The 25,670-nt window shown below is 31.4% G+C and overlaps 2 protein-coding genes and 1 pseudogene across 4 annotated transcripts; 1 reads left to right on the top strand and 2 right to left on the bottom strand.

Moving 5' to 3' along the window:
* The first annotated feature begins 5,339 nt into the window (after positions 1-5,339).
* On the top strand, positions 5,340-7,050 carry LOC111301947 (uncharacterized). The gene is made up of 2 exons (XM_089744210.1): positions 5,340-5,554; positions 5,654-7,050. The coding sequence occupies exons 1-2, from the start codon at positions 5,380-5,382 to the stop codon at positions 7,048-7,050; spliced, it is 1,572 nt and encodes a 523-aa protein (XP_089600336.1). The 5' UTR covers positions 5,340-5,379.
* Positions 7,051-8,812: 1,762 nt separating this feature from the next.
* On the bottom strand, positions 8,813-14,772 carry LOC111302320 (protein DETOXIFICATION 18-like). Of its 2 annotated transcripts, none has more exons than XM_022898250.2 (7): positions 14,201-14,772; positions 10,450-10,994; positions 10,273-10,359; positions 10,025-10,081; positions 9,685-9,923; positions 9,299-9,417; positions 8,813-9,180 (listed from the first exon to the last, which is right to left on the bottom strand). In XM_022898250.2, exons 1-7 carry the CDS (start codon positions 14,453-14,455, stop codon positions 9,052-9,054), a joined length of 1,431 nt encoding a protein of 476 aa, XP_022753985.1. In that variant the 5' UTR covers positions 14,456-14,772; the 3' UTR covers positions 8,813-9,051. The 2 variants fall into 2 exon arrangements, with proteins under 2 accessions (XP_022753985.1, XP_089600404.1); XM_089744278.1 differs by lacking the exon at positions 14,201-14,772 and adding an exon at positions 11,435-11,919.
* Positions 14,773-16,748: 1,976 nt separating this feature from the next.
* LOC149514562 (uncharacterized) lies at positions 16,749-24,923 on the bottom strand (annotated as a pseudogene). Its single transcript, XR_016328089.1, has 12 exons — positions 24,055-24,923; positions 23,297-23,361; positions 22,655-22,753; positions 21,825-21,957; positions 21,621-21,681; positions 20,891-20,947; positions 20,482-20,604; positions 20,165-20,236; positions 19,416-19,553; positions 19,165-19,320; positions 18,044-18,148; positions 16,749-16,954 (listed from the first exon to the last, which is right to left on the bottom strand). The product of XR_016328089.1 is annotated as an uncharacterized LOC149514562 (transcript).
* Between the last annotated feature and the right edge of the window lie 747 nt (positions 24,924-25,670).

The following is a 25,670-nucleotide window of genomic DNA, read 5'->3' as shown; positions in this document are numbered from 1 at the left end:
AATTACATACATTATAAGAAAATCTAGTTCTCATCCTTTGAGATAGATCACCGATAATCTTATTATTTTTTACATACTTCTTTTCTCTAAGGAGATTGGGTTTTTATTCAATTTGTTGTTTCTCTAGGAACTCATCATCTTTCTTTCGATTATTCTTCTTAATGTCATGAGATGTATCATCAATATTTTCTTGAAATATATCTGCATCATTATCATCAAGAGAAACCTTTCTTGAATAAGGGTTAGATTCATTAAATATGACATGTATAGATCCTTCAACAATCAATGTTCTTTTATTAAAAATCCTAAAAACTTTTGAATTTAGATAATACTGTAAGAAATGCCTTCATCACTTTTCACATTAAATTTTCCAATATTGTCTTTTTCATTTTTCAAAACAAGTATTTACAACCAAACAGGTGAAAATAACTTATATTAGGCCTTTTGCCTTTAAAAGGTTCATATGGGATTTTTTTCAAAATTGGTCTAATCATAATTCTATTTATGATATAACTAGAAGTATTTATGACTTCTGCTAAAAAATATTTAGATAAATTATTTTCACAAAACAATGGTTGTAGCCATTTCTTCTAAAGTTTTATTTTTCCTTTTTACTATCCCATTTTGTTAAAGATTTCTAAAAGCGAAAAAATTATGGTTAATACCATTTTTACTACAAAATTCATTAAAACGAAGATTTTCAAACTCTCTTCCATGATTACTTCTAATACTAAAATTTGAATATTCTTTTTCATTTTGTATTTATTTGTCAAAAGTGATGAATTTTTCTAAAGTTTCATTCTTAAAATGCAAGAAAAAAAACTCATGTATATCTAGTGAAATTATTAATAATAACAAACTCATATTGTTTACCTGCAAGGCTTATTGTCTTAATAGGATCAAAAAGGTTAATGCAAAGCAATTGAACTAATCTAGTAGTTGAAACATAATTTTTAGGTTTAAAAGAAACTTTTTTTTTATATTGTCCTTGAGCACATGCATCACAAACATTAACATTTTCAAATTTCAATTTTGGTAAACTAACTACTAAATCATTTTGAGAAAATTTTGAAATCACATGCATGTTTGCATGTCTTAATCTTCTGTACCATATCCAACTTTCATTTTTTTTTTTGAACCCCCAACCCTCGGCAGTTCCATACTAAGAGATTCATTATTGTCGATAAGACTGGTCACCCAAGCCATCCTCCGCCGTTGTTTCTTCAATGTCACTACTTCCCTCGATCTCCATATTACAGAAAATCTTCTTTGTGGCTGTTTTAGTCTCATCGCCCTCTCTAACATAGCTGGTAGAACCCCGTTTCCTATTTCCATTTAGACATATAGTTTCCAGCATAGACTATGTGTTAGTTCCCTTTCTAATGTCCCTTGCGGCCCTTTTCCATTTTTTATGGACTCTCGTGAGGTTTGGCTTTCCCTCTAGCCCACTGCTATCTCTGCTCCCATTTAGCCCATCATTGTTCACCCCTTGAATAAGCACTATGGTCCTCCAATATTCTCCACCGTTTTCTACCCCGCTGACAAATTTAATTTTGGCGAAAATTTAGCTTCCCCATTCACTGTTCCGTCACAATCCAATACCCCATTAGTGGCTTCAATCTCGGCAGGACACTGGTTCCTCTCTCCAACATTCGGTTCACTTCTCTCATTTCTGCCACGTGTTTTTTTTTTTTTTATGCAGGAACCCTAACCCGACAGGGGCTGTTTCCAGTTGTACCACCCTTGACTGCTTCTACTGTTGGCTTAGCAGTTTCATGGGCATGATCATGCCTTTGTGAACCAGAAGAAGAATTTGCACTGCCATCACTTGTTTCTGATCCTTTCATATCCTCGGAGTCTCTGCACATAACCACCTTCCATATTCTTTCCTCACTGGCCCCCTCCTGCTTTTCATCATCCCGCAGTGTTGCATTCCTTTTCTTGATGGTCAAATTTACCACACACAAAGCAAAAATTTGGTAGTTGTTCATATTTGAACATAACTAGATCCTTTCCATCATCTGTCACTGCAACCCGTGTCCCTCTCTTCAAAGGAGTATTAACATTTAAATTAACCCTAATCCTCAAAAATTTTCCCCATGCAATATCATCCCCTTCTGCCTGCCTCCACTTCTTCTACATCTCCCATTGATTCACCTAAAACCATACCAACCTGTTTATTCATCATATTCAGGGGCAATCCGTACACTTGGATCCAAAAGGGGCACCATTTCATGTCTATAGCCTCGGCTGGCACTGAACCTTCAAACTCTTATATCACAAGTAACGATTTGTTAAACGTCCAAGGCTGCGTCATCAACACCCTATTTTTCTCTAACTTATCTACGAAATGAAAAAGGAACAGTTTGTCCCCAGCCTCCCTTATCTGCAATCCTTTAGACAGTTTCCACACTCTATGAAGAACTATTTTCATAGCCTCCATGTTCACCCCTTTTCCGGTCATAATCTTCCCCATGGGGCAAGCCTTCTCCTCAGCTTCAGTGGACTCAATCCACCCTATCTCATTACAACTTCGCTTTTCTCTCCCTTCCGTCAATGAAAACGTTGCCCATAAGTCCTCTAGTTCCTCCGCCATCAGCTATCAGTAACACTACACCCTTTCCCTACAGAAACGATAACGAGACTCACCCCTAAGCTCTCTGCGCAAATCTAGAACAGACAACCTTGTACCAAACTTCCGACGAGATTGACACTCTCACCAGACCCCTAGAGAGAAACTCGTAGAGACCTAGGAGAGTCTTGCAGTTTGGTTTTTGTATAAAGAGATTTCCTTTTGGAGTTTGATTTTCGTATTAAAAAAATATTCAAGAGGGCAGAAAACAAACATTGAGAAATAAAAAAATTTAAAAGGAAATTTCAGAAAACAAATGTGAAAAGAAAAGAAAGAAATTAAACAACAGTCTTTTTTGTAGGCTCTAATTTCACATAATTAAAAATAATTCCTTTTGTATGATCCTAAAAATCAATAAAAGACATATTATGTGACGAACGATGTAAGAGATAATTATGTGATGAACATTTCTATACACAAAGCATGTAAAAGGGTTTTCGTTTTCTATTTTCAGGCTTATATCCACAAGAAGTAGAAGATATTATTATGGAACCAGTTCTTACTAGAGATATTCATTCGTTAATTTCAAATTAAATTAATTAAATTATGTTATTTTATTTTAATTAATCGAATTAAATTTATCAATTTTAAAAATTTAATCAACTAAATTTATTTCAGTTAATTTCAAATTAACTAAATAATAAAATATATTTAAGTTATATTATATTTTAAATTCCTAATTTTTCATATTTGAAACAAACTAAATAAAATTATCTAACAAAATATTCAAATATCAAAGTTTTAAGTTAAAATTCTAATAACTTATAAAATGAAATGATTTGTTTTTTTAATATTTTGATTTTATGCTTAAATTTTTTATATTTTTATTAAAATCTTGATTAATTCAATTTAATAATTGAATTAATCAAAAATTAAAATTGTTTCAAAATTATTTTTGATAATAAATCAAAACTGATTCAATAATAGATCGATTAATTGAATTAAATAAATTCAATTAATTAATTTTATTAAAATTAAATTATGAACATCCTACTTTCTATAGCAATGCTCCTCAATTCCGATTTTAGAGCAAAATAATATAATTTTAAGGGTTGATTTCAGCATTAAAGCCTGTCGGACTCTTAACTTTTCTTTTATTGACCCAGTCCTTTTTTTAGGGAGTAGCATATCTAAATATTTGATTTTGGGATCAATTAATACTATATTTTATTTTATTTTTCATAAGACATATCATATATATATATATATATATATATATAGAGAGAGAGAGAGAGAGAGAGAGATAAGCAATATACTAATAATAAAAAAAAAAAAAACAAGCTCATAAAATTATAAAATAACAATATTATTATGTCAATTTTAAAGAGTATAAATACTTTCAAATTAATAGTAGAATTGCTAATTACACAATCTTTCAATGAATTATTAAAATTTTTTATACTTTTGATAATTTAAAAGTAAAATTAAAAATATAAATAAATCAATTATTAAATAATATTTTTTATCAAAACAAGAAAAATAAATGTACTTTTTAAATAATAAAGTGGAAACTTTGAGTTTCAAAGTTACAATCAAATCTTCTATTAAGTGGTATTAATTTTTTTTGTTGACAAAAATTGTAGAACAACAAGAAATAAAGAGGAGAAATTGTAGTAATTTATAAAGAAAGGAGAAAAAAAAACATTTTTGGCACTTTGTTGAAAATTTGAATTCTTGATTAAAAAGTTAAAAAATTAATTTAAGTTTTGTTAAGTTCACATATTTATGATTTAAAATTTCTAATAAATCTCTTAATTTGAAGATTTATAAATAATAATTAGTGAGTATAACAAATAAAGAAATAACAATATGATTTTAACCTCTCCTAAGTTGCAATGTATAAAATTAAATTATGAAATTCTTTATTACTTAATAAAAATTTATATGAAATTAAATTATAAAATAAAAATTAATAAATAAAATTAATAATTTTAATTTAGAAAAGATCAACAATTCAAATTAAACTTATTTAATATATATTTATATATATGCTGAGTGTTGTCAAAACTTTTAGAGGGGCCAAAGCCTGCTCATGCTTCAGTAACAATTAATCCATCCCAGTGTATCCGTGGCCCACTCATGCATCATCTGCGTGCAGTCAAGCTAAACTTGCGACTGCTGAGTTGGCCACTGGTAAGGCTCATAAATTGATTTTGGATGATAAAAAATAATTAAATTAAAGGAAAATTATTTCATATACTATATTGTAGTCTTTATATTTTATGGATTACTAGGGTTACATATATTCTCCATGTATGTTTAAAAAATTAATTAAAAAATAAAACACGTGTTAATTTCTTAATTTTTTTGATAAAATTAAAAAATTGTATTGATAATATATCAAATTCTAGTTCTAAATTGAAATATAACACCTTAATTTTGTTAGATTCCAAATCATACCATACTTCGCCCTCCTGCATTAAATTCTAAAAGTACAGTTCGATTCCAACTATTGTTTTGCAACGACAAAATTTTAAACTTTGATTTTAACAGAGTTCATAAAAACACGTACCATATACTATTCCTACCTAAATTACTCTTCCTTTCTTCAGCAGATTATTAGCAATTTAGTCTTAGTTTTTCACTACTTTTTCGCATCAATCGAAATCCCGAGAATCTTTTACTTCCATAATCGAGAATTTTTTGTTTGAGAGAGCTGTCTTGGGAGCTTCTTCGCATATTGTTTCTTTGCCTATATATGAAGGCATATTCATAACACAAATCATATTTGTCTGTAATCTCTCAATATGAAACCTCAGAAATCTCTCTGCCTTTTCTTAGTCTTCCTTGCTTGTCTTCTTTCTTTCTCTGATGCGGTCAGAATCTTCTTTGTTGGTGGTAAAGATGGCTGGGTTTTGCAGCCTGAAGTCACTTACAATGAATGGGCTGGTAGACAAAGGTTTCAAGTCAATGACACCCTTTGTAAGTCTTTCGTTTTCTGATTGCTTTGATTCAATATTTTGACAATGTAGTTTTCATAACTATTTTTATGTTCAATTGTTTCTTGATTTGATTTTGGTATATGGATTATGTTTCTGGTATGGGCAGTTTTCAAATATGAGAAAGGATCAGACTCGGTTTTGTTGGTACATAAATATGATTACTTCAATTGCAACATAAAGAACCCTATAAAGAAAATGACAAGTGGAAGTTCTATGCTTCATTTTCATCACTCTGGTCCCTTCTTTTTCATCAGTGGCAACGAGGGTCATTGCCAAAAGGGGCAGAAACTGATCGCTGTTGTTATGGCTGAGAGGAATGGAACCCCATGGTCCCCATCAACTCATCCCCCCAAAGCAGCTCCTCCTCAGTCCCATTTTCCAGTAATCGAGCCTCCAGCAAAATCACCATTTCCATCTCCAAGGCCAGCACACTCTCCCAAATATCATGGCCCTGTTGCTGAACCACCCAAAGTATCGTCTCCAGGGCCAGCACACTCACACAAGCATCATGGCCCTGTTGCAGAACCACCCAAAGTATCGTCTCCATCGTCTCCAGGGCCAGGGCCAGCACACTCTCCCAAGCATCATGGCCCCGTTGCAGAACCACCCAAAGCATCGTCTCCAGGGCCAGGGCCAGCATACTCTCCCAAGCATCACGGCCCCGTTGCAGAACCGCCCAAGGCATCTTCTCCAGGGCCAGCTCACTCTCCCAAGCATCACGGCCCTGTTGCAAATCCTCCCAAAGCGTCATCTCCAGGGCCAGCACAGTCTCCCAAGCATCATGGTCCTGTTGCAAATCCTCCCAAAGCCTCATCTCCAGGGCCAGCAAACTCTCCCAGGCATCATGGCCCTGTTGTAAATCCTCCCAAAGCATCATCTCCAGTGCCAGTTCTGGCTCCTACATCTCCAATCCCTATTGTTGAACCTCCTAAAGAATCATCTCAATCGCCAGCACCATCTTCAGGGCCAACACTCTCACCCACGCCTCATGGCCCTGTTGCAAATCCTCCTCAAGTATCAACTCCGAAACAAGCACCAGCACCATCTACACATCATTCTCCATCTTCAGGACCATCACACTCTCCAATGGCTCATAACCCCATTGCACATCCTCCTAAAACGTCATCTCCATCTCCAGCTTTGTGTCCCAATTCCACAACACCATCTTCATCCCCACACATTTCTCCATCTCCATATTCGACATCACCCCAAGCTTCAACTCCATTTCCTGCCAATGTCCCTGTTCAGGTACCAACTTCAACCCCACTAGCTCCACCACAGTCTACTTCTTCTCCATCTGGTTCTCCATCACCAACAGGTTCTCAGACACCATCTGGAAGCCAAACAGGCACTCCGGCCGACGAGTACTCGCCTGCTCCGGCGCCTTCCAAGTCATCTAACACTGCAACTTATTCAAGTGTAATGGTGTTAGCAGCTAGCGTCTTGTTGAGTATGGTGTTGTTTGGTACATGGTAATTGATAGCTTTGTGGGAGGATTTTTTTTTTTTTTTGGATAAATAAGAAACTTTTTTTTGGGTGGTTTTTAGAAATATTGAATAATTTAGTGGAGGTTTAGAAATTTATCTTTTGATATGAGAATTTTTCAACTTGATTTTTTTAAAAATTTTAATTATTTATATTATTGCATTATATTTAGATTATTCACTTTGTTTTTTTTTTTTTTCTATTTTTTATGTTTAATGAATATATTTGAGATTGAAGTTTTATATTTGCCTTTTATTATGTTATAATTTTGCTTGTCCTTTTATAGTTTTGGTTTATTCTTAAAAAGTTCTATGATTTTTTTTCTTTTACTTTTTCATAATTTGTGACTTATAAAATTAATCATACCATTGACATTTGACTTGATATATGAATATTTTTTTTTTAAATAAAAAACTATAGCATTGGTTAAGGGGGTTGTGATTGGTAAATGGAAATGCAATTAATTAGTTCATACTCATCATTCATTTCTCTTTTGAAAAAAAAAAGAATTAAATTCTCTACATTTCTTGTTGAAAAACTTATATCCATCATATTTGCCACTCTCGGTTCATTATTTTTTCATTGGCAAAATACTTCTTTTTGTCTTACTTATTTTGGGTTTACAAAAAAATTATCATTAATTGGTAGCTATTATTATAAATAAATTAATTTTTTATACTTAAAAATAACCAAAATTTAAACAATGATCATTGAAACTAAAAATTTAGCATTCTATCAATAAATGACATATTTAAAATTATTTAAATTATTGAACACATTTAAGAGTTTGTAAGGGATAATAAAATTTTATTATTATTTAGATTTTTTGGTATTTTGACACCAAATCAGACAAAATTGTTAAGGAAAAATAGGTTTCAATTAGCTAATAAATGTTTAATATAAGTATGCTTAATTTCTGCATCCTTCTATTAACCCTGTTTTTAAAGCAAATTATTGGTTAGCATTCCTAATGGGTAATATGAAATGCTCAGCTTGGCCTTCCAAAATTTAAAGGATTAATGACAGTCATGTACTATTGAGTTTTATTGTTTGACTCTAAATATGGTAACAACTAACAACTATTAAGTGACTTATTAAAGATGAATAATGTCCAGCCTGATTTTCTCTCCTTTTATGGACTCAATTGAAAAATCAGATATTTAATTCATGATTTCATGAATAAAATAAGAGATTCAAGGTTAAATGAAAGATTATTTTTATTTTATGCCATTAAATTGACATAATTTCATATCTTTTATTTGACCATCATTTTAACACTAGCTCTTTTTTTTTTTTTTTAATAATTACCAGCTCATTTCAATTAAAAAAAAATCAGCTCATTATTTCTAACTATCAAAATTTTTTTTGACACGTGATATTGAATTATTTAATTGGAAGTAACTTTTTTTTATATTCTCAAGCTTTTAGTATAGTAGTTAAAGGCGTTTAAAAGGACATCAAAGACCTGGTTTCGAACGAGGCCTCTTCTTTCCTTTTTACTTATACTAAGATTTTATCCTCTTGATGTAATCAAAAAAAAATTCATTTCTCATTTTAAAAATCTGAAAAATATTCTATTACCTTGCAAGCAAAATAATTCAGTAAAATTCCAATTGCCATTTTTCATTTTTCACTATTGCGTTTATGCCAGATTGTCCAAGATACCTTTCATACCAAAAAAAAAGTAAAAAGATCATTCAGATAATATTATTATCAAATTCAAATCTTAATAACCATTAAAAAAAAACATTATCTTTGATATTGTATAATTGCATCAATGTCTCTAAATTAAACAAAAAAATGAAAAAAAATGATAAACCTTATGATTATATATCATAAACTAAAATTATAATTACATTCGAATATTTGATTTAATGATTAATATATGATCTTATATTTTTTTAAATGAGTTCGAAACTCAACTTCCCCAAATAAAAAAAATATTCCTCTGCTCGCTTTGGTTTTTTTCTCTGCTTAAATAACTATATTAAGTTAAACAGAAATTGGGGTATTCTTGTTTTCTCCTGAAAGATCAATTTTGATCCATTTTCGGTGCAATGTAATGAACGTAAGGGTGGCGGCTTGACAGGAAAGACCACATATTAAGCCTATCCATAAACCCTGAAAATATGGTAATAAGGGATAATTAGTGGGACGAAACGTTGACAAAATTTAAAATAAAAAAATAAAATAAAACTTGCGGATATGTATATTCTACTGATTCAGCTATTTTCCTCACCTTAGCATATAGTTTAAACTTGAATCCAAGAACACCTGCAATTGGCATGCCAATGAAGTAGAAAGTCACCAAATTAGCCCACACAGCCAAGTGTTGCCAACCACATCCCCTGGCCACCGCTGCAACATCAAATTCACTAATCTCTAAATATTGTATTCTTATATATTGTTATAGATGTGACAAAATGAACCCCGAACTCAAAAATCCGCTGTAAAAAAGTTCCTTATTTGACTTAAAAGTTAAAGTCAAAAGTTCAAATATAAAAAATACAAATTTAAAATGATTTAAAACTCAAAATAACCAAAAGCTTATTTGCCACCTCTACATATTCATCAATATTGCTATCACAACAGAATCAAAACAAAAAATTCTGATGGTTTTGAAACCTGATAAGACGCCTTGTATGGCATCAATCGCTATTGAGACTGCGAGCAAGGGTGTCATTTCTGAAAATTTCTTGATTATTGAAGGGCTATCACTGAAGAAACCAGCCCAAACATCATGTCCGAAGGCTAAAGTTAGGACAACTGGAAGAGCAAGAAGGATAGAGAGCTTGAGAGTCACTCCCATGGCATGCTTAGCGCGGTTTGGATTTCCAGCTCCCAATTCATTTGACACTCTTGTGCTGTGGAAAAAGTTTTGTTTTCTCTCTTATCTCAATATATTTTAGAACAATATTGAAGGCAGGGGAATTAAGAGGTTGATACCCCATACAAGAAAACTAACCTTGCTGCAGCACTTAGGCCATATGTGATCATGTAGGCAATGTTTTCTGTATTGACACTGAAGATCATACCAGGGTTAAAACAAAATCCACCACAATCAGACTTGGTAAAAAATTTGTCAACAATAGTGTGGTCTGAGTGCTAAACTTTTAGTTCCAGCAATCAGAGTTCAATCTTTGGTAACCTCAAACACCAAAAAAATGTATAGGGAATTTTATGATGGAAAAAAAGGAAAAGAGAGCAGCCTACCATATTGCAATCAATGAAGTAGTTATTTCTGAATTTGGCATCAATCCAGCCAAGAACACCAGAATCTCAAAAGCCCAGAATTCCAAACTAGCAGCACATTAATTGAGCTTAAGAAAGATGATGATAAGCCTTGCTCTTCAGGCTAAAGGAAACAACAAATCAAAAATGGAAACTCACCAAACCATTGCCGCAGAGGGAAGGGCTAATTTCAAGTTTTTGAGGATGTAGTGAAATGATTCAAAAGACAATCCTTTCCATGTGTTCTCAAATTTCTTCGCGAAAATGACATAGATTGCTAAGAGAAGAAATGATATCCATATTGAGATTGAAGCCGCCAAGGGAGCTCCTTTGAAACCAAGACTTGTCCGATTTACCAAAGAGTACACAATCCCAAAATGAATGGCCAATGGAATGACAGAGAACAGGACCAAGGGTATAACAACACTTTGTGTTTGAAGAAACCTCAAAATGTTTTGCACAAAGCCATATGCAAATAAACCTGGAATGAGATACTTCATGTAAAGGGCAGCAGTTCTTGAAATTTCAGGATCTTGATGAAGTAAGACAAGGATCGGCTCGGTATAGAACCATAAGATTGATATGATGACAGAAAATATGAAAGAAATGATGCAGGATGCTTGTAGATAAATCCCCAACATTCTGTACATTTTTGCACCAAATCCTTGACCACAGAGGGTCTCCAGTGCTCCACTTAGTCCTGTCTAAAACAACAGAGAAGAAAGACTACAAAATCAGATGGCAAAATTCCCGTCTGCAAGAAAAAAATAAATTAATTCAGGAAAGATGAATTGGAAACAGATTAGATAAATGAATATTGCAAGATTCAAACAAAAGGATGCTGACAGCCGCATAACCTGTTGATAAATCTTAGTTGTAATGATTAAGATTCAAATCATTTTCAAGTCATAATAGCCTCAAGTAAAAAAAATTTTACCTAGATTGATGAATTGCTGCTATCCAAAACATTTCTTTTATCTCATTCCTCTCGATTTTCGAGGAGTAAAAGACAAGAATCAACATATTTTTTTGGACTTTAAAACTCAAAATCACCTTGAAGTTATTATATATATCTTAGATGCTTCTTAGATTAATTTAATAATAACATAAAAGTGAGAAATTAAGAGATAATATTGGGAGTTACCATGAAAGCAAAACCAGTCACAGTGGCCCATGAATTGGCAAGAGTTGAACCAGCAAGCTCAAGCTCACCAAGGTGGCCAGCAAACATGACAGAAACCATAGTAATGGATAAGTAGAAAACATAAGATAACACCATTGGCACTGCAAACGATACTTGCTTCTTAGCCTCTCCAAAATCCAAAACATTTCCCCACCACCTTCCCTTGGTTCCTTCTCTACAGCCATCACCAACCTCTACGTTCAAACTACTTTCCATTATTGTAGTTTGAAATCCTACACTCTTTCCACCGGATATGAATGGTTGTTCATTACATTTTATAATTTTTTGTCCCATTGCACACTCTAATTGTCAAGGAAACCAAAATGACTAACCCATTGCACACTCTAATTGTCAAAATGAAGGTCAATCGACCAATTGGGCCAAAAGGCAAATCTTATTAACGCAAAGTGTCAAGCTACTGAAATTATATCAACGAAATTGTAGTCAGTAGCCTAAAAACTTATGAAACGGTTGCGAACTTTTTTTTAGTGGTAAAATGTTTTTTGAACTTTATCCAATACATTTTCTCAACCAAAAGGTTAAAACAAATTATGGGTAATGAACTTTTGAACCAACAACTTAGAGATTTACATTTTTTTATGAGCATTTGTTAGGAAATTAAAGTGTTTTGGAAGTACTTGAGGTAAGTGAAAGACTTTCTGTCTTCACTTGGAACAAAAAGGAAGTGTCATATGGAAATTATTTTATATCATCTATATATATTGGTAAAGACTCATGAATAAAGATCATATATATTCAGAATTTATTGCCAACATGCACTAATGGTTTCCCCTTATAATCTTGAAAGTGATTCCAATTATGAAGACAAAAATAGGATGAGACAAGATGGATCATCTAAATTAAAAATGTTTTTATTTGGTATAAGTCATTCATATTAATCACATTGCATTACTTCATATATGTATGAATGTATATTATTTACTTTAAACGATTCAGCTACCTCTAGCGTTGAATCGAGCCTTGAATTGATAAAGCAAAAAAAGAATAATAGTACTAGTACACTTTAATCAATGGTGGTTCTAAATGGACTGAAATAAAATAAAAGCAAAACAAAGTACAAACTTGAAAGACAAAAATTTTATATTTTTTATTTAGTGTTAATTTAGATTGATGGTAAGATTTAAAACAACAAATAACAATGAAATTAGTTATCATAACAACAAAATTGAATAATGTAATAGTTAAATTACAATCAATGATGAAAATATATATTTGAATGCAAATATAATGATAACAATGAACATGCAATAAAAGTTTTAAATTTTTTAGAGAAATTTAAGTTTTTATTTTTTTATTTAATTTTTTTCTTTTTTTTTATATTTTAATTTTTTTATTTGATAAATTTTGTAAAAAAATATATAAATAAAGGTAGGGATAATAAAACAACCAGTGCTTGATGGGTTTTAATTTGTCTCAATCTAATAGGTGTATTTTTTAATTCAATATCAAGTCAATTTTTTTTTTTTTAAATCGGGATCATGTCAAAAGTGGATTTAAAATATTCCGCCTTGCCTCTAGTATATATAAAAATATATTTTACTATTTATTATATTTATATATTTATTTTATTAATAAAATTATTATTTAATATCTTAATTTAATAAAAACATGTAGCATGTCATTTGGCTTTTTTTCATTTCTTTTATTTTTTATTTTTTATTATTTTATATTAAATAAGTTTTGTAAAGAAAAGTTAATAAAGATAAAAATGATAAAACAATTCATATCTTATAAGTTTCGATCAACATGTTAGCATTTTTTTTTTAATAAAGAGGATTTTTTTAATTGATATCATGTCGGGGCAGGATGGTTTTCTTCTTCAAAATTCGAAATTGAATCGGAGCTAGGTTAAGGATGCTCCACCCACCCTCTCCTAAGATATATATAAGAATATATTTTTTATTATTTATTTAATTTTATATGTATATATTTATTATATTAATAAAATTATTATTTAATATTTTAATTTAATAACATACCTTATCTATATTATATATAATTAAAATGTCATTTATAATAAAAATAATATTTTTATGAATATTATGCTATGTGATTGATTTTGGGTCAAGTTAGGTTAGATGCAAGTTATACATACATACATACATACATACATATATATATATATATATGTTGGGTCTAGTATAAAAAAAATAATCTAATGTTGTGTTAAAATTGAGAAGAGTAAATTAAAACCCGTCTTTACTCAACCCATTACCACCCCTAAATAAAGGTGTTTACATGGCATCTTCATTTGTTTTTTCTTTTTTTTTTTGGACCTTTCAGTTTTTTTTTTTTTTTTAGTTTTTTTTTCCTTTATGCCTGTTTTAATATTTTTAGCTATGTTTGAAAAAATAAATTTAAAAGAATAAATTTGTATTTGATTTCTTATACAAGTTATGCCAATGAAATGAATATATTATCCATAAATTAGTTGATAAATTTTTAATAATTCTATTAAAAATTAAAAATTAAATTATACTTACTAATTTATTAAATTTATCTTGCATATTATTAAAAATTTAGACGTACAGTGAAACAGTGATGTATAGCTAATAAAGATAAAAAGTTAAAAGGAAACAAAAACGAAGACAAGATTAGAACGGCACACCTTATTGAAAATGAACACACATTGAAACAAAATCTAATCCTGGATTGAATAATAATAGCCACAAAGAGATAAAGAAGAGGAAAAATTAATCAAGTTACCATGAAAGCGAAGCCGGTAACGGTGGCCCAAGAATTAGCAAGGGTGGCGCCGGCAAGCTCAAGGTCTCCAAGGTGACCAGCAAACATGACAGAAACCAAAGTGATGGAGAAGTAGAAAACATTAGTTAAGATCATAGGAAGCGAAAAGTAAATTTGGTTCTTGCTTTCTTCCATGTCCAAAACTTTACTCCAACAGCAACTTTCTTCTTCTTCTTCTTCATCATGGTTAGCCTCTGCCAAGAGTACCGCAGCCATATCTGAACTTGTGTTCCCTGACAACCTAGACCTTATAGAATTTGACTGAAAGCAATGATTTGGGAAATGGGAAGACAAAAAATCGCCTCAACAAGTGAGCTTGGATTGATTTGTTTGTTTACTACTTTCATGAACCTTTTACACCAAAACAGGTCTACTTTTTTGTTATAGATCATGAAAAGATATGACAATAAGAGAAACATGTTATTCATCGAATGTGATGATTGCTTGATGGCTTAATTTGTAAGGGACCGAGTGTCTATTAACATGGTGGCTTGCCCCTCGGCCATTAGTAAGCCTAGCAATTTCCATTGTATTACAAGTGACATAGAACATCATAGATTACTTTGAAAAAAAAATTTTACTGTTTTATTTTTAAACTCGAAGATCAAATAATGAACCTAAGAAGGATTTCTATTGTGTACATCAATAATAATAATTAATGGAATTAAAATTTTATTAAGCAGTTTATTACTAGAAAAGTGAATATTACTTAAAATATTAAGTTAATCTAATTAATTAAATGAACATACACGTACTTATCATATAAACTTGTTACATATGAAGAGTTTTGGTAACAAGTACTTTTCGACCACTCTTTAAGTTTTACTTAATATATATATAGCAACTCTTTGTATTAAATGTAGTAATTGATAATTATATAATATGATTGTTTCAATGCATTGGATAAAGAATACTTTGTAATCTTAAAAGGTGTTTTTAAAATACTAATTAGCAAAATTCATATACCAAAACCTTCATCTATCTATATATAAAATAATAATATATGCTATATCAATGTTCGCTAAAAATTTTTTTCAACGAAATTTTGATCAGTAAATATCATGTATATATATATATATATATATAAAAGAATAATATTTGTATCGTATTATATATTTTTAAAATTGTGATATCATGTTGAAAAATTTTCGTAGAAGACAAAGCAAATATGCCATTAAGCCCTAATATGAAAATTCTTTGATGGTGGCTTTTTCCCATGACGTTTGCTTTCGTTTTAGAATCGACTTAAAATGGCATTTCGACAGCATAAAGGGTTTCTACAAAAAGACTTCAAGTAATGTAAGAAACCTTAATTTTTTAGGAAACCAGGAGATGGGTGCACTATTAGGCCAAAAGCTCAAAGTTTTTATAGCCAATAGATGATCATTTCTTGGAACTTCCATATAATTTGATCACTTCTACATGGCCTTTCAATATCAATAATTTTCAAATTGAACTTCTTGTTGCATCTCCAAAATCAAGTCGCCCAACTGACCCATGAATCACTCAACTCTGACTCAAGAATGGGTGTTGTTGAAGGTTGAGTCAAGTCCCAAAAAACTAACGAAAGACTTGACCTATATGTCTCCACTGACCCCTATTGAAAAAAATTTTCTTAGTAAGGATTCAAACTTCGATAAACCAAAATGAAGGTAATTTGCATTCAAAACAAACCAATCCGTACGTTAGCTCCACGGAAAATATGTTTAGGATGCGTACGAGACATTTCAAGAAAAATATTTATTTGTAGAAAAATTTTTAAAATTATTCATAAAAGTTAGCTCAGAAAAAATTTTCTTTCCTTATCAATCTCGTAAAAAACACTCAAAAAATAAAATCTTAAATATATCAAATTGATCGAATAAGGGATTATATCCAAATAAAACTTAGGATATTCCTGCTTATATTAAAAAAATCTTTTAAAATTTTTAAATAAAATTACTTTATTTAGCAAAATAAATTTTAAATTTTTCGAAATTTAAGATAAAATATTTAAAATGCTCAAATTTTCTTTCCAAATTTCATTTAATGAGATGAAATTCGCAAAATTCCTTGATTTTTAATAACAATATTTATTATGTTTAATTTTTAGGCAACTTTTATTTTTTTACTACTCTAACTAAAAAATTTATTTCAAAATTCATTTTTTTTCATGTAATTAGTAATATTTATTCATTTTTATCAATCTAATGATAATAATATTACAAATTTTTTCGATATTCTTCTTATTACATCTCTAATATCATTATTTCTCAATTATAATTTAATTTTTTATCTCAACAAATTCTAACATTAAACATTTCTTTCTAAAAATTATTTATCAAAACAATACAATTATAATTACTAAGCATTTTAAATTGATACATTTTAATTTTTTTTATTTCCAAATTCTTCATCCAAAATGCACCCTTAACGTCACAATGTCCCTTCTTATGCATCAATAACTTGCACAGATAAATAATGTTACCATGAGGGCCATTTTCCTGCAATAATGTTTTTACTCTACATATTCCAAAGGGGCAAGAAAATATTTATATAAAAATCAATCATCCATAGTTTACCCAAAAGAAAATGCAAGAAATTGGAGAATCCAGGGAGATTGAGAAGGCAATAATAGGGTGTATAAATGGAGAAGTATAGCAATTGCTCTCTGTGACCAGATACAAAAATGGATGAAATGATTTAGAAAAACAGCCATCTCCTTCTTCTAGCCCTCTACAGCATAAACAAAAGTTACCAACATTAATACCTTGCAATTGAAATGACACCGCAATGAAGCAAAACAGTCTCTATCAAACTGGCTTACTATCACCGAAATAAGGTTTCAACGATCCTATCTTTTACAGGCTTGATAGGCTGTGCAAAACTTCAAAGAAGCCATGTTCAATAATAAGCAACAAAGAGTGAACTATTCTTGAATCATGATGCACTACCATTGAATATATATCCATAGCTTAAGACAAAATTGTTCCTAGGCCCATATTCAACAGCTTACAGAAAAATGGTTTTAGGTCAATATCCAACATAAACAAAGAATCTGAGATCACGGAGGTCCAAATTTTGGGGCTAGTCAAAACATAAACCAATTAAATCATTAATATCCTCCTTGCTTTGATCCAAGAACTTAGCTCAATTAGTTCGTACAGGTCTGGAGATCAAATCTCAGCACCTGCAATCCCTTCTCCTATCCCCAGACTATGGCCTCCTTTGTACCAAAAATATATCCTCGTTGCTTTCATATGGTATGTCTAAAAAGAAGGAGGCCTTCATTATTGGTCCACAGGCTTCATGGTCTTCTAGCATATTAATTAGCAGTTACAGCATGACATAGAATATATATATATATATATATATATATATATAATATTTGCCATAATAAAGATCAGATCATGTAGGTTACATGGCTCCATGGAGATGTCTTATTTCAGAAAGCTTCATCCTTGAAGAGAACAAATCAACATAAAAATAAAACCACTAATACAGAAAGCAACATTTAGAACTACCATGCAGTTCAATGAAAAAAAAATAGACATGGAAAAATTAAAGAACATAAACAGTGCTATGGTGCAAGTAGCAATGCATTGCAGCTTTTAATTACTAACAGAACAGAACCAGACTAATATATCATATTTTGAGGACCAACAAACAGAGCTATATATATAATATAATTGTAAAAGAATGTAAAACAGGCCATTAAGGAGCATAAAAATGAGGTCCTGATGTCAATAAATAGCAGATTATAATTTTATTCAATCTAGCACTGTTTCCAGCATTTGTAAGTGAAGAAAGAAAATAAGTTCAAACCTTTTGATTTCCATTTTGTGATTGCATTACAATTGGCTGAGGAGCGACACCATTATCAATGTTCTGAATGTATGGGCGCATCTTATCCTCCAACATCTCATTTAACTGAAAACCAAATATTTAAAAGTCCATGAACAAAAAAAATCAAATATTGGTTATGACAGTAAACATGCCCATAAATAAGATAGATTGAATCAATTATAGAAATAGGGAAAGCAGTTTTAAGAGAAAATGAGGAAAAGCATTTGAGAAACACAAGTTAAATGTATTTGTTTTTTCCATTAACCACATGCTCCTTGAAGATGCATATTTTACATAACACGCTTCTGCCAACTTTATGGATTCTTACCTCTCACTGCCTATTTCTTTCTTCCGGATTCATGGTCCTTTTACATACTTGAAAGGGTTAAGAATGCCATATCTTGACATTTGTATCACCCAGCATTCAAGTATCAACATCAAGTCTAAATGTAGTAGCACAAAATATTAATTCCTTTAGACTATTACTACTGTAGAAAACAAAATGGCTGGAATAATTCTTCATCACTACAACTGGTCTGGCAAATGGGCATATAACATAAGCCGAAAATATTCTCTTATAGGTTGGTTGAAGATAAAAGCAGAAAATGACATCCATATATGAGTAGAGTTCAACCAAAATTATGAAGGAAAAGTAGACACAAATGACACCGGGGTAACATATATATTAATTCCCGTGTCCACTTGCAGAAAATTTCACATTTGAGCATGCAACATTCCTGTGTGTGTGTGTGTGTGTGTGTGTATATGTTTGTGTTGTGTGCAAAGGCACAAGGATGTTTGCAAGATTACAAATGGAGGGGTGCAGAAGTGCAGTGCCGGAGAACATCTTACCCTTGGGTAAAAGCCTTAAAGGTCACAACTGAAGCAATTTAAATCCTACATCCCACTTTTCAATGAACAAATCACTAAAACTGTAAGGGTTCTTTTTATCGTTTCAAGTCCTTAAGTGGTAAAGAGGCCGTGAAGAACCATTATCTTAGAAATATTAACAACCTTAAAGTCATAAATGGTTTTAATGGATTGCTGAAATACCACAGTTGTGTTTTCCCCCTGAAATGCATGAATAAGAAGTTACCAACCTTCTCTTGACGCCATTTGGTTTCCCAGCGAGCATCTAAAAGTTTATCAGCAATTTCTCTTTGAGCATTAAGAAGAACAGTCATTTCATATGGTTTTGCTGGATCTTTAAGGTCGTCTTCACTGCACGAAGATGCATTTAGGGGAAGTTCCAGGTTCTGCAAACACCTCAGCAGTTAGTCCTATTATTGCCATTGCGATTTATTTCTATGAAATATACAAATTATATAATACGACAGCAGAGGATACAAACACCGCAATTATGTGGCTGTGGAGGAGGATCGAGTTTCATGACTTCTGCCTCCAATGCCTTCTTGGCCTTGTAATAAGGAATATTCTTCGCTACAGCAGGGTCATCCCTTGCACGAACAGGATCTAGGGTAGTCATGGCCTGTGAATGTTAAATTAGATCATATCATGAACTTTCCAGGCAAAAGTAATCATATGTGCTTCATAAGTATGAATCATACTGCATTACATAGAGCATCAACCTGGTGGAGAGATAAGATAAGAATTCCACTAGGTATGATCCCCCAAATACAACCAATTCATCAGTAAACCAACAATCTAGGTTATACATTAAAATAAATGCAAAAAATAGCACATGTTTATTCTATTTCTAAATAACCACAACGTCTAAGGTCAGAGGTCATTGAATAATTCAATACTGTTCTGCTCCAATTCTAGTGAAAATGGAAAACAAAAATAAAACATGATTAACTTAGAACATCTTTCACAGGATGACGTGGCAAAGACGCTAGAAGTGAAAACAAAAATATCAGCCCACCTTTTCATGGAAATTTAACATACAAAAGCATTTTCACACCCAAAAAAGCCCTTTGAAAAACAGAAAGAATCAAAGATTTTCTGTTTGCTTATGCGTTATTTACCTAATAAACTATATCATGCATGTAAATAGAGCACATGTCTAGCACATAAAAGTTACCACAGACATGTTACCTAAAAATTCAATGCCTACATTGAACAGGAACATAATCTTACTTCCTGCAAGTTTTCCCAGCCAGGATTTTGGTTTGCCACCACATCTCGAAGTTGATCATACCACATAGATTCCTAAATCCAAAAGAAAATCAAGCAATTACAGGAATGCTTGGATTAGCTAATAGTAAATGTCATGTAATAAGATGAGTAATGAGATCATACATATCTATATCTCTAATTTATTATTTAAACTTTACTTCTAACAAATTTTATTCACTATTAATCTCCTAAATGCTATCCATTCATTATCACAGATTCTTAGGATCTCCATAAATTTAATATGAAGATAAAAGTAGTGAGATCATAAACATCTATACCTTGTATTGCCACAAAATTTTCTGCTTCACATCATCATCATAGTCAAACCCACCCACAATCTGAGGCAGGGTAAGTAACCAAAATGCAGCAATGCCAGGGTCTTTCATGCTGCAAACTATGTGCTGAAACAGTAAATTGACAAATATCAAATTAAATAAGAAAAAGAAGTAAACTATATGACAAGTAATCATCTATGGACACTAATTCTAGGATCTTGAGCCTTTCGATAGATCAAAGATATGGCAAGAGTGGAAACACAGAAATTAACCTGTAGGAATTGTAGTGAATATAGATATGATAAATCCATTTTCTTCCCTCAGCAATTCAGTTATTTAATGATACGGAAATGTTCTCCAAAAGGTTTAACTTGAAAAGAACATATAGGGAGGGATAAGTTATGATACTTGCCTCATATGGATGGTCCATCTTCCTTAAGATGTAGGCTTTCCATGGAGGTTCCATTATCTACAGAAAGAATGCATAATTTAAGGATGGGCAACTTTAGCGTGAAACAAACAAGAAAACAATACAACACTAGCAGAAGGGAAGCACAATTAAAACAAGTGTCGTTGAATGTTTCGAATATATACAATCAATTACAAAAGTAGAAGGGGCAAAAGCAAAAAAAAAAAAAAAAGAAAAAGAGAGAGAGAGAGAGAGAGAGAGAGAGAGAGAAAGAGAAGAAAGAAACTAAAGTTTATAGTCCATTGCATAAGCTCTGTATCCTCCGTACTTTCTTCATCCATCTCTGTAATACAGTTTTTCCATGGTTTAAACTCTTTGCTATAAACTGGCCAAAAGGAAAAAACACTTGGCCCTAAGCGGCTGCTATTTTTTAGAATATTTCTGATATACGTTGAGCTACACCCTTCATTTAGATATTTTGTATTTCTGATGTATTTTAATTTATTTATTGATTAATTTATACCTTTAAACTATTTAAAAAAGTATCACATCTAAATATGCATTTTATGGCATCCCAAGCACAAATCTAATGTCTATAATAAGACTATAACATAAAGTTCATTACAGCATTAACAGCCTTCTTCTGATCACAATCAAATTTATAAAAGCTTTTTATAGAACATAATCTAAAACACCAATGCCCCCTACACTAAAGAGTGACAGAGCAACTCACATTATCCGCAGAGATCCTGACTTTGTAATTTGTGCTTGCATTCAGGGCAGTGCATTACGCCCTGAAAACAACACGTGTTTCACCCAAGGATCAAAACAGAAAATTGTCCAGTTAAGAAAATTCTCTAACAAAGGATGATAGTAGAATTGAACAGGAAAAGCTTTGGGCAAGTAAATGCAATATGCCAAGAACAGTAAGACTCACTGTTCCATCACAAGTTGGGCATTCCTTAGATGGCAGTGGTGTATTAATATCAATGATGGATGGGAGGTGCACCAACTATGCTCAATTATCAGCAATAGCATCTGCAACACATTCTGCAGTTGCCTTCTCCCCACTGCAGGAGATTCAGAGCAACAACAACAACACACTAAGCCTTATATCCCATACTCTGGGGTCGGCCATATGAAAAACCAAATAAGAGAATCAAGTTAGGTTATAGTTTGAATCTTCTTGCACCGCTCATTTCTATCAACAACCACCTTTTCATCCAATTCCTTAACCATCATATCATTTTTTATTACTTGCATTCATATCTTTCATGATCAACCTCTGGATGTTTTGATCTTTTCTAGATCTAGAGAGTCAATTCTCCTAACTAGTGCACAGCTAGGCCTACATTTCACGTCCAAACCATTGCAAACAGCCCTCTCGCATCTTCTCTTCAATTCGGGGTACCCCTAATTTTTCTCAAGTAGGAGATTCAGAGCAGACATTCAAAATTAAACATTAAAACAATCATCATTCACATAGATTGTGCTGGACTGAGAATTGGATACCTCAACAAAGTTGGTTAAAAGATCATAAAGCAATTCAAATTTCAAACTCTAAACATTAATCACACATGATACAACCAGACAAGCCTAAGTCATTATTATCTTGCAGCCTGACCATCTTTAAGAATCACTTTTGTACCCAAGCCCATTAAGCTTTTCTTTTGTTTGGCCTATGTCATGTAGGAAATGGGGAAGAAATAAGTAGACTATATAGTTAATACTTAAAGGTTAGAAAATAATGACCAGAGCTTGATCTACCTTCTCAAGGAGTAAGTTTTCACTTGATAGCGCACCTTCCCTGATCCTTTGCACATAGTACACCGCAAAGCCTGCCATCCATTGCAGGTATGACAGTTCCTGAACTTGACAGACCAATCTCGTGTAAGAAGGCATTTCGTATAAAAGTTGCATTTTAAATTTCAAGTTATTGATAACAAAACAAGCTAGTAACAATCATTTATGAAACTTCAAGGGAGTTGGCTAAAAAATGGTAAAGATATAGATCATGGGATGCTAATCCTTTCAACAAAAGTTGGCTTACCTTTTTCTTTCAGATCTACTTCATCAAACTGATAAATGATACAGTTGATGTGTGTGCCAAAAGTTTAGTGTTTCTTTAGTAACAGTCACCATTAAACATACGCCAAAAAGTTGAATGAGTCTTTGGTTTAACCAAAATATCAGCATCATATTCTCTACACAAGATAATGAATCTTAAGCGTAAAACATTTACTTTCTTCCTTTCCTTTTTAGAAGAAATTAGAAGCTGAAGCATAATCGAACTTACATAACAGTAAAATCAGGGCAGCATGTTATAATGTCACAAGTTCTACAAAATCAGAATTTAATTAGTGATGAGCAGAATCAAGAACAAAACTTTGAAGGGATATTCAAAAGCACCTTTGACATATCACCTTCTTTCCCAGCTCTAATACAATATCATAGGTTTCCAAAGCAGCAATAGCCTGCGATCAACCCATGAGAAAAAGAACTAAAACCAATGAATTCAGTCTACCCTTCTCTAACTTTTAGAAGGGTAAAACATTAAAAGAACAACTGATATTTGGCACTTTGAGGGACAAAATCATATTCAGTATGATAGATGTACACAGTAAATGGAGCAAGCAGCAATTGTTTCTATCTCCTTTCGGAATTTGGCACTTGTAAGGAACATAAGGCAAATAGAGACTTATACTTTTAATTGTAAAAGTGAAATGCTTAATCTTTGAAATGTAAAAACTGAAAAGTTCTTTAGGCGTACAAAAGTTTAACTAATATAATGTCAAAAACTTCAAAGCTAAATGAACAAGCAGATATACACGACCAAGCCACTCATTCATCAAGTGATTAATACCACTCAAAACCAATAATAAAATGAAATTTGTAAGCACCAATTTTATCTCAAATGCAAGTTTCAATAGAATATCAGTCAACAATGAACCAACAAACAAAGTAGCAAACATCCAATTACTCATCGAGTTATGAGCACAAAAAAAAAAACCCAACTTTCAACAAAAGCTCAAAACTTTAACAGATTACAAATTACCCATTACAGCAAATTATAATTTTAACAAACAAGAACAAACCAACCAAGAAAAGGAAGAAAAGATTGCAACCCATTGGACCAAAAGACTTAAACCTGGGAAAGGATAACTTACAAAGACAGAAGCGTGGGAGAGCTTGGAGATAAACTCAGGGATGCCAAAGCCACGAGGAGCAGAGCCAGCAATGTCAAAGGCAAGAGTGAAAGGAGAGAGCACTACTTGATTGGCAACTCCAAAATGTCAGTTACTTTTTGCCCATATCTAGTTGTGAAGAACTTGTATTGGTTATCTGCAAATTTTTTCACACTCTTTATCAGCTTCTCTCTTCCTCTGGACATACATGGCTGTCAAAGAGAAAGCTAAGCGGGAAAGAGGGGTTGGATAATGGGTTCCAGCGCTTCACTGCGGCTCATAAAACGAATAGAATGTAATTAAAACAATCACATATTGATCAATAAAAATATGCAAAATTAAATAAAATAGATAATTTAACAAAAAAACTCTCAAACCAATTAGAGGAGACAAACAATTTGAATTGCATTTAAATTTAATATAAAAAAAAAAGTCCACCAATAATATACACAAAGATGTTTTTATGTTATATCTTTCAATTTAATTCGCTTTTACAAATCATAAAATTCTTTAATAGAAAAAGAGAATCAGAAATTTATCTTCAATCACATAATTGGTCATAACTCAAACTCTATTTTAAAAAAAAAAAAAGCAACGTTGTATTACATGAAAATAGAGAGGGATAGCTGGATTCGAACCTAAGCTCAACGGAAAATACAATTTACTTTTAAATTAAAAAAAAAAATCAGAATAAAACATCAATTGAGAAAGTAAGCTACTAAAAGAAAGACATCAAAATTTTCAACATAAATGCTACTCTATGGATCATTCTATCTACTACTTTCAATAGAATATATTTGCTAATCTATGGATCTCATTCATACAATTTGTTTTTTCTTTTTAACACCATCAATAACATTCTATAATTCACGTTTTTTAATAAAAATAAAAAAAAAATCAATACTACCAATTACAATCAATATTTTCAATAATATCATAATGTAAATCATAAAACTATATTTAAACTAATTAATTAAAAATATATCTTTTTATCGACTCTACAATAATAATTTTATAAAAAAAATATAATCTACAAAAAAAAAAATTAATGAAAGCAATTCATAAGAACGAAATAACATAACATTTAACATGCATACCCTACGTAACATTCAAACACATAAATACCAAAAAAAAAAAAGTATATTTTTCATTATTATAAATCGTGATTATCCTAAACAAATGAAAAACAAAAATAAAAACATAACAAGATTCAACATTTATATTTATTGCCAACTTGGGCTTCGTTTGGAATCAACTAAACCTTCAGTCCGAGGCCAATTGCTATAAAAATTATTGTCAACTGAGCCACGCACACGTCTGAATGTCAAACATCTAGTGTGTTTTGTGACTTTTAGCCACTGATGAGTAAACCTCCGGTGGCCAACCGATCACTTTTTTTATTCCATTTTTACCCTTTAAGTAATATTATTATTACTAAAATATCTTTTATTAATAATTTTTCCTTTTTCATTGTTTTTCCAATTTCATTTTTTATTTAGAAATAATAAATAATTTTATTAACTTAATATAACAAAAATATTATTTGATAGATTATTTTTTATTAATTTTTAATTATTTATCAATAAACATAAAAATAA

Source organism: Durio zibethinus, chromosome 15 (genome assembly GCF_047325235.1).
Source record: "Durio zibethinus cultivar Kanyao isolate XHJ-2024 chromosome 15, ASM4732523v1, whole genome shotgun sequence".
Taxonomy (NCBI): domain Eukaryota; kingdom Viridiplantae; phylum Streptophyta; class Magnoliopsida; order Malvales; family Malvaceae; genus Durio; species Durio zibethinus.
The sequence above is the reverse complement of the archived record's forward strand: the minus strand, read 5'-3'. Positions and strand labels throughout refer to the sequence as shown.

Excerpts from the sequence above, each read along its gene's own strand:
- LOC111301947 (XM_089744210.1), top strand. The coding sequence starts at position 5,380 with ATGAAACCTCAGAAATCTCTCTGCCTTTTCTTAGTCTTCCTTGCTTGT. Across the intron at positions 5,555-5,653 it reads TCAAGTCAATGACACCCTTT|TATGGATTATGTTTCTGGTA; the intron begins GTAAGTCTTTCG and ends TTGATTTTGGTA.
- LOC111302320 (XM_089744278.1), bottom strand. The coding sequence starts at position 11,767 with ATGGGACAAAAAATTATAAAATGTAATGAACAACCATTCATATCCGGT. Across the intron at positions 10,995-11,434 it reads TGACTGGTTTTGCTTTCATG|ACAGGACTAAGTGGAGCACT; the intron begins GTAACTCCCAAT and ends CTGTTGTTTTAG. Across the intron at positions 10,360-10,449 it reads CCCTCTGCGGCAATGGTTTG|TTTGGAATTCTGGGCTTTTG; the intron begins GTGAGTTTCCAT and ends ATGTGCTGCTAG.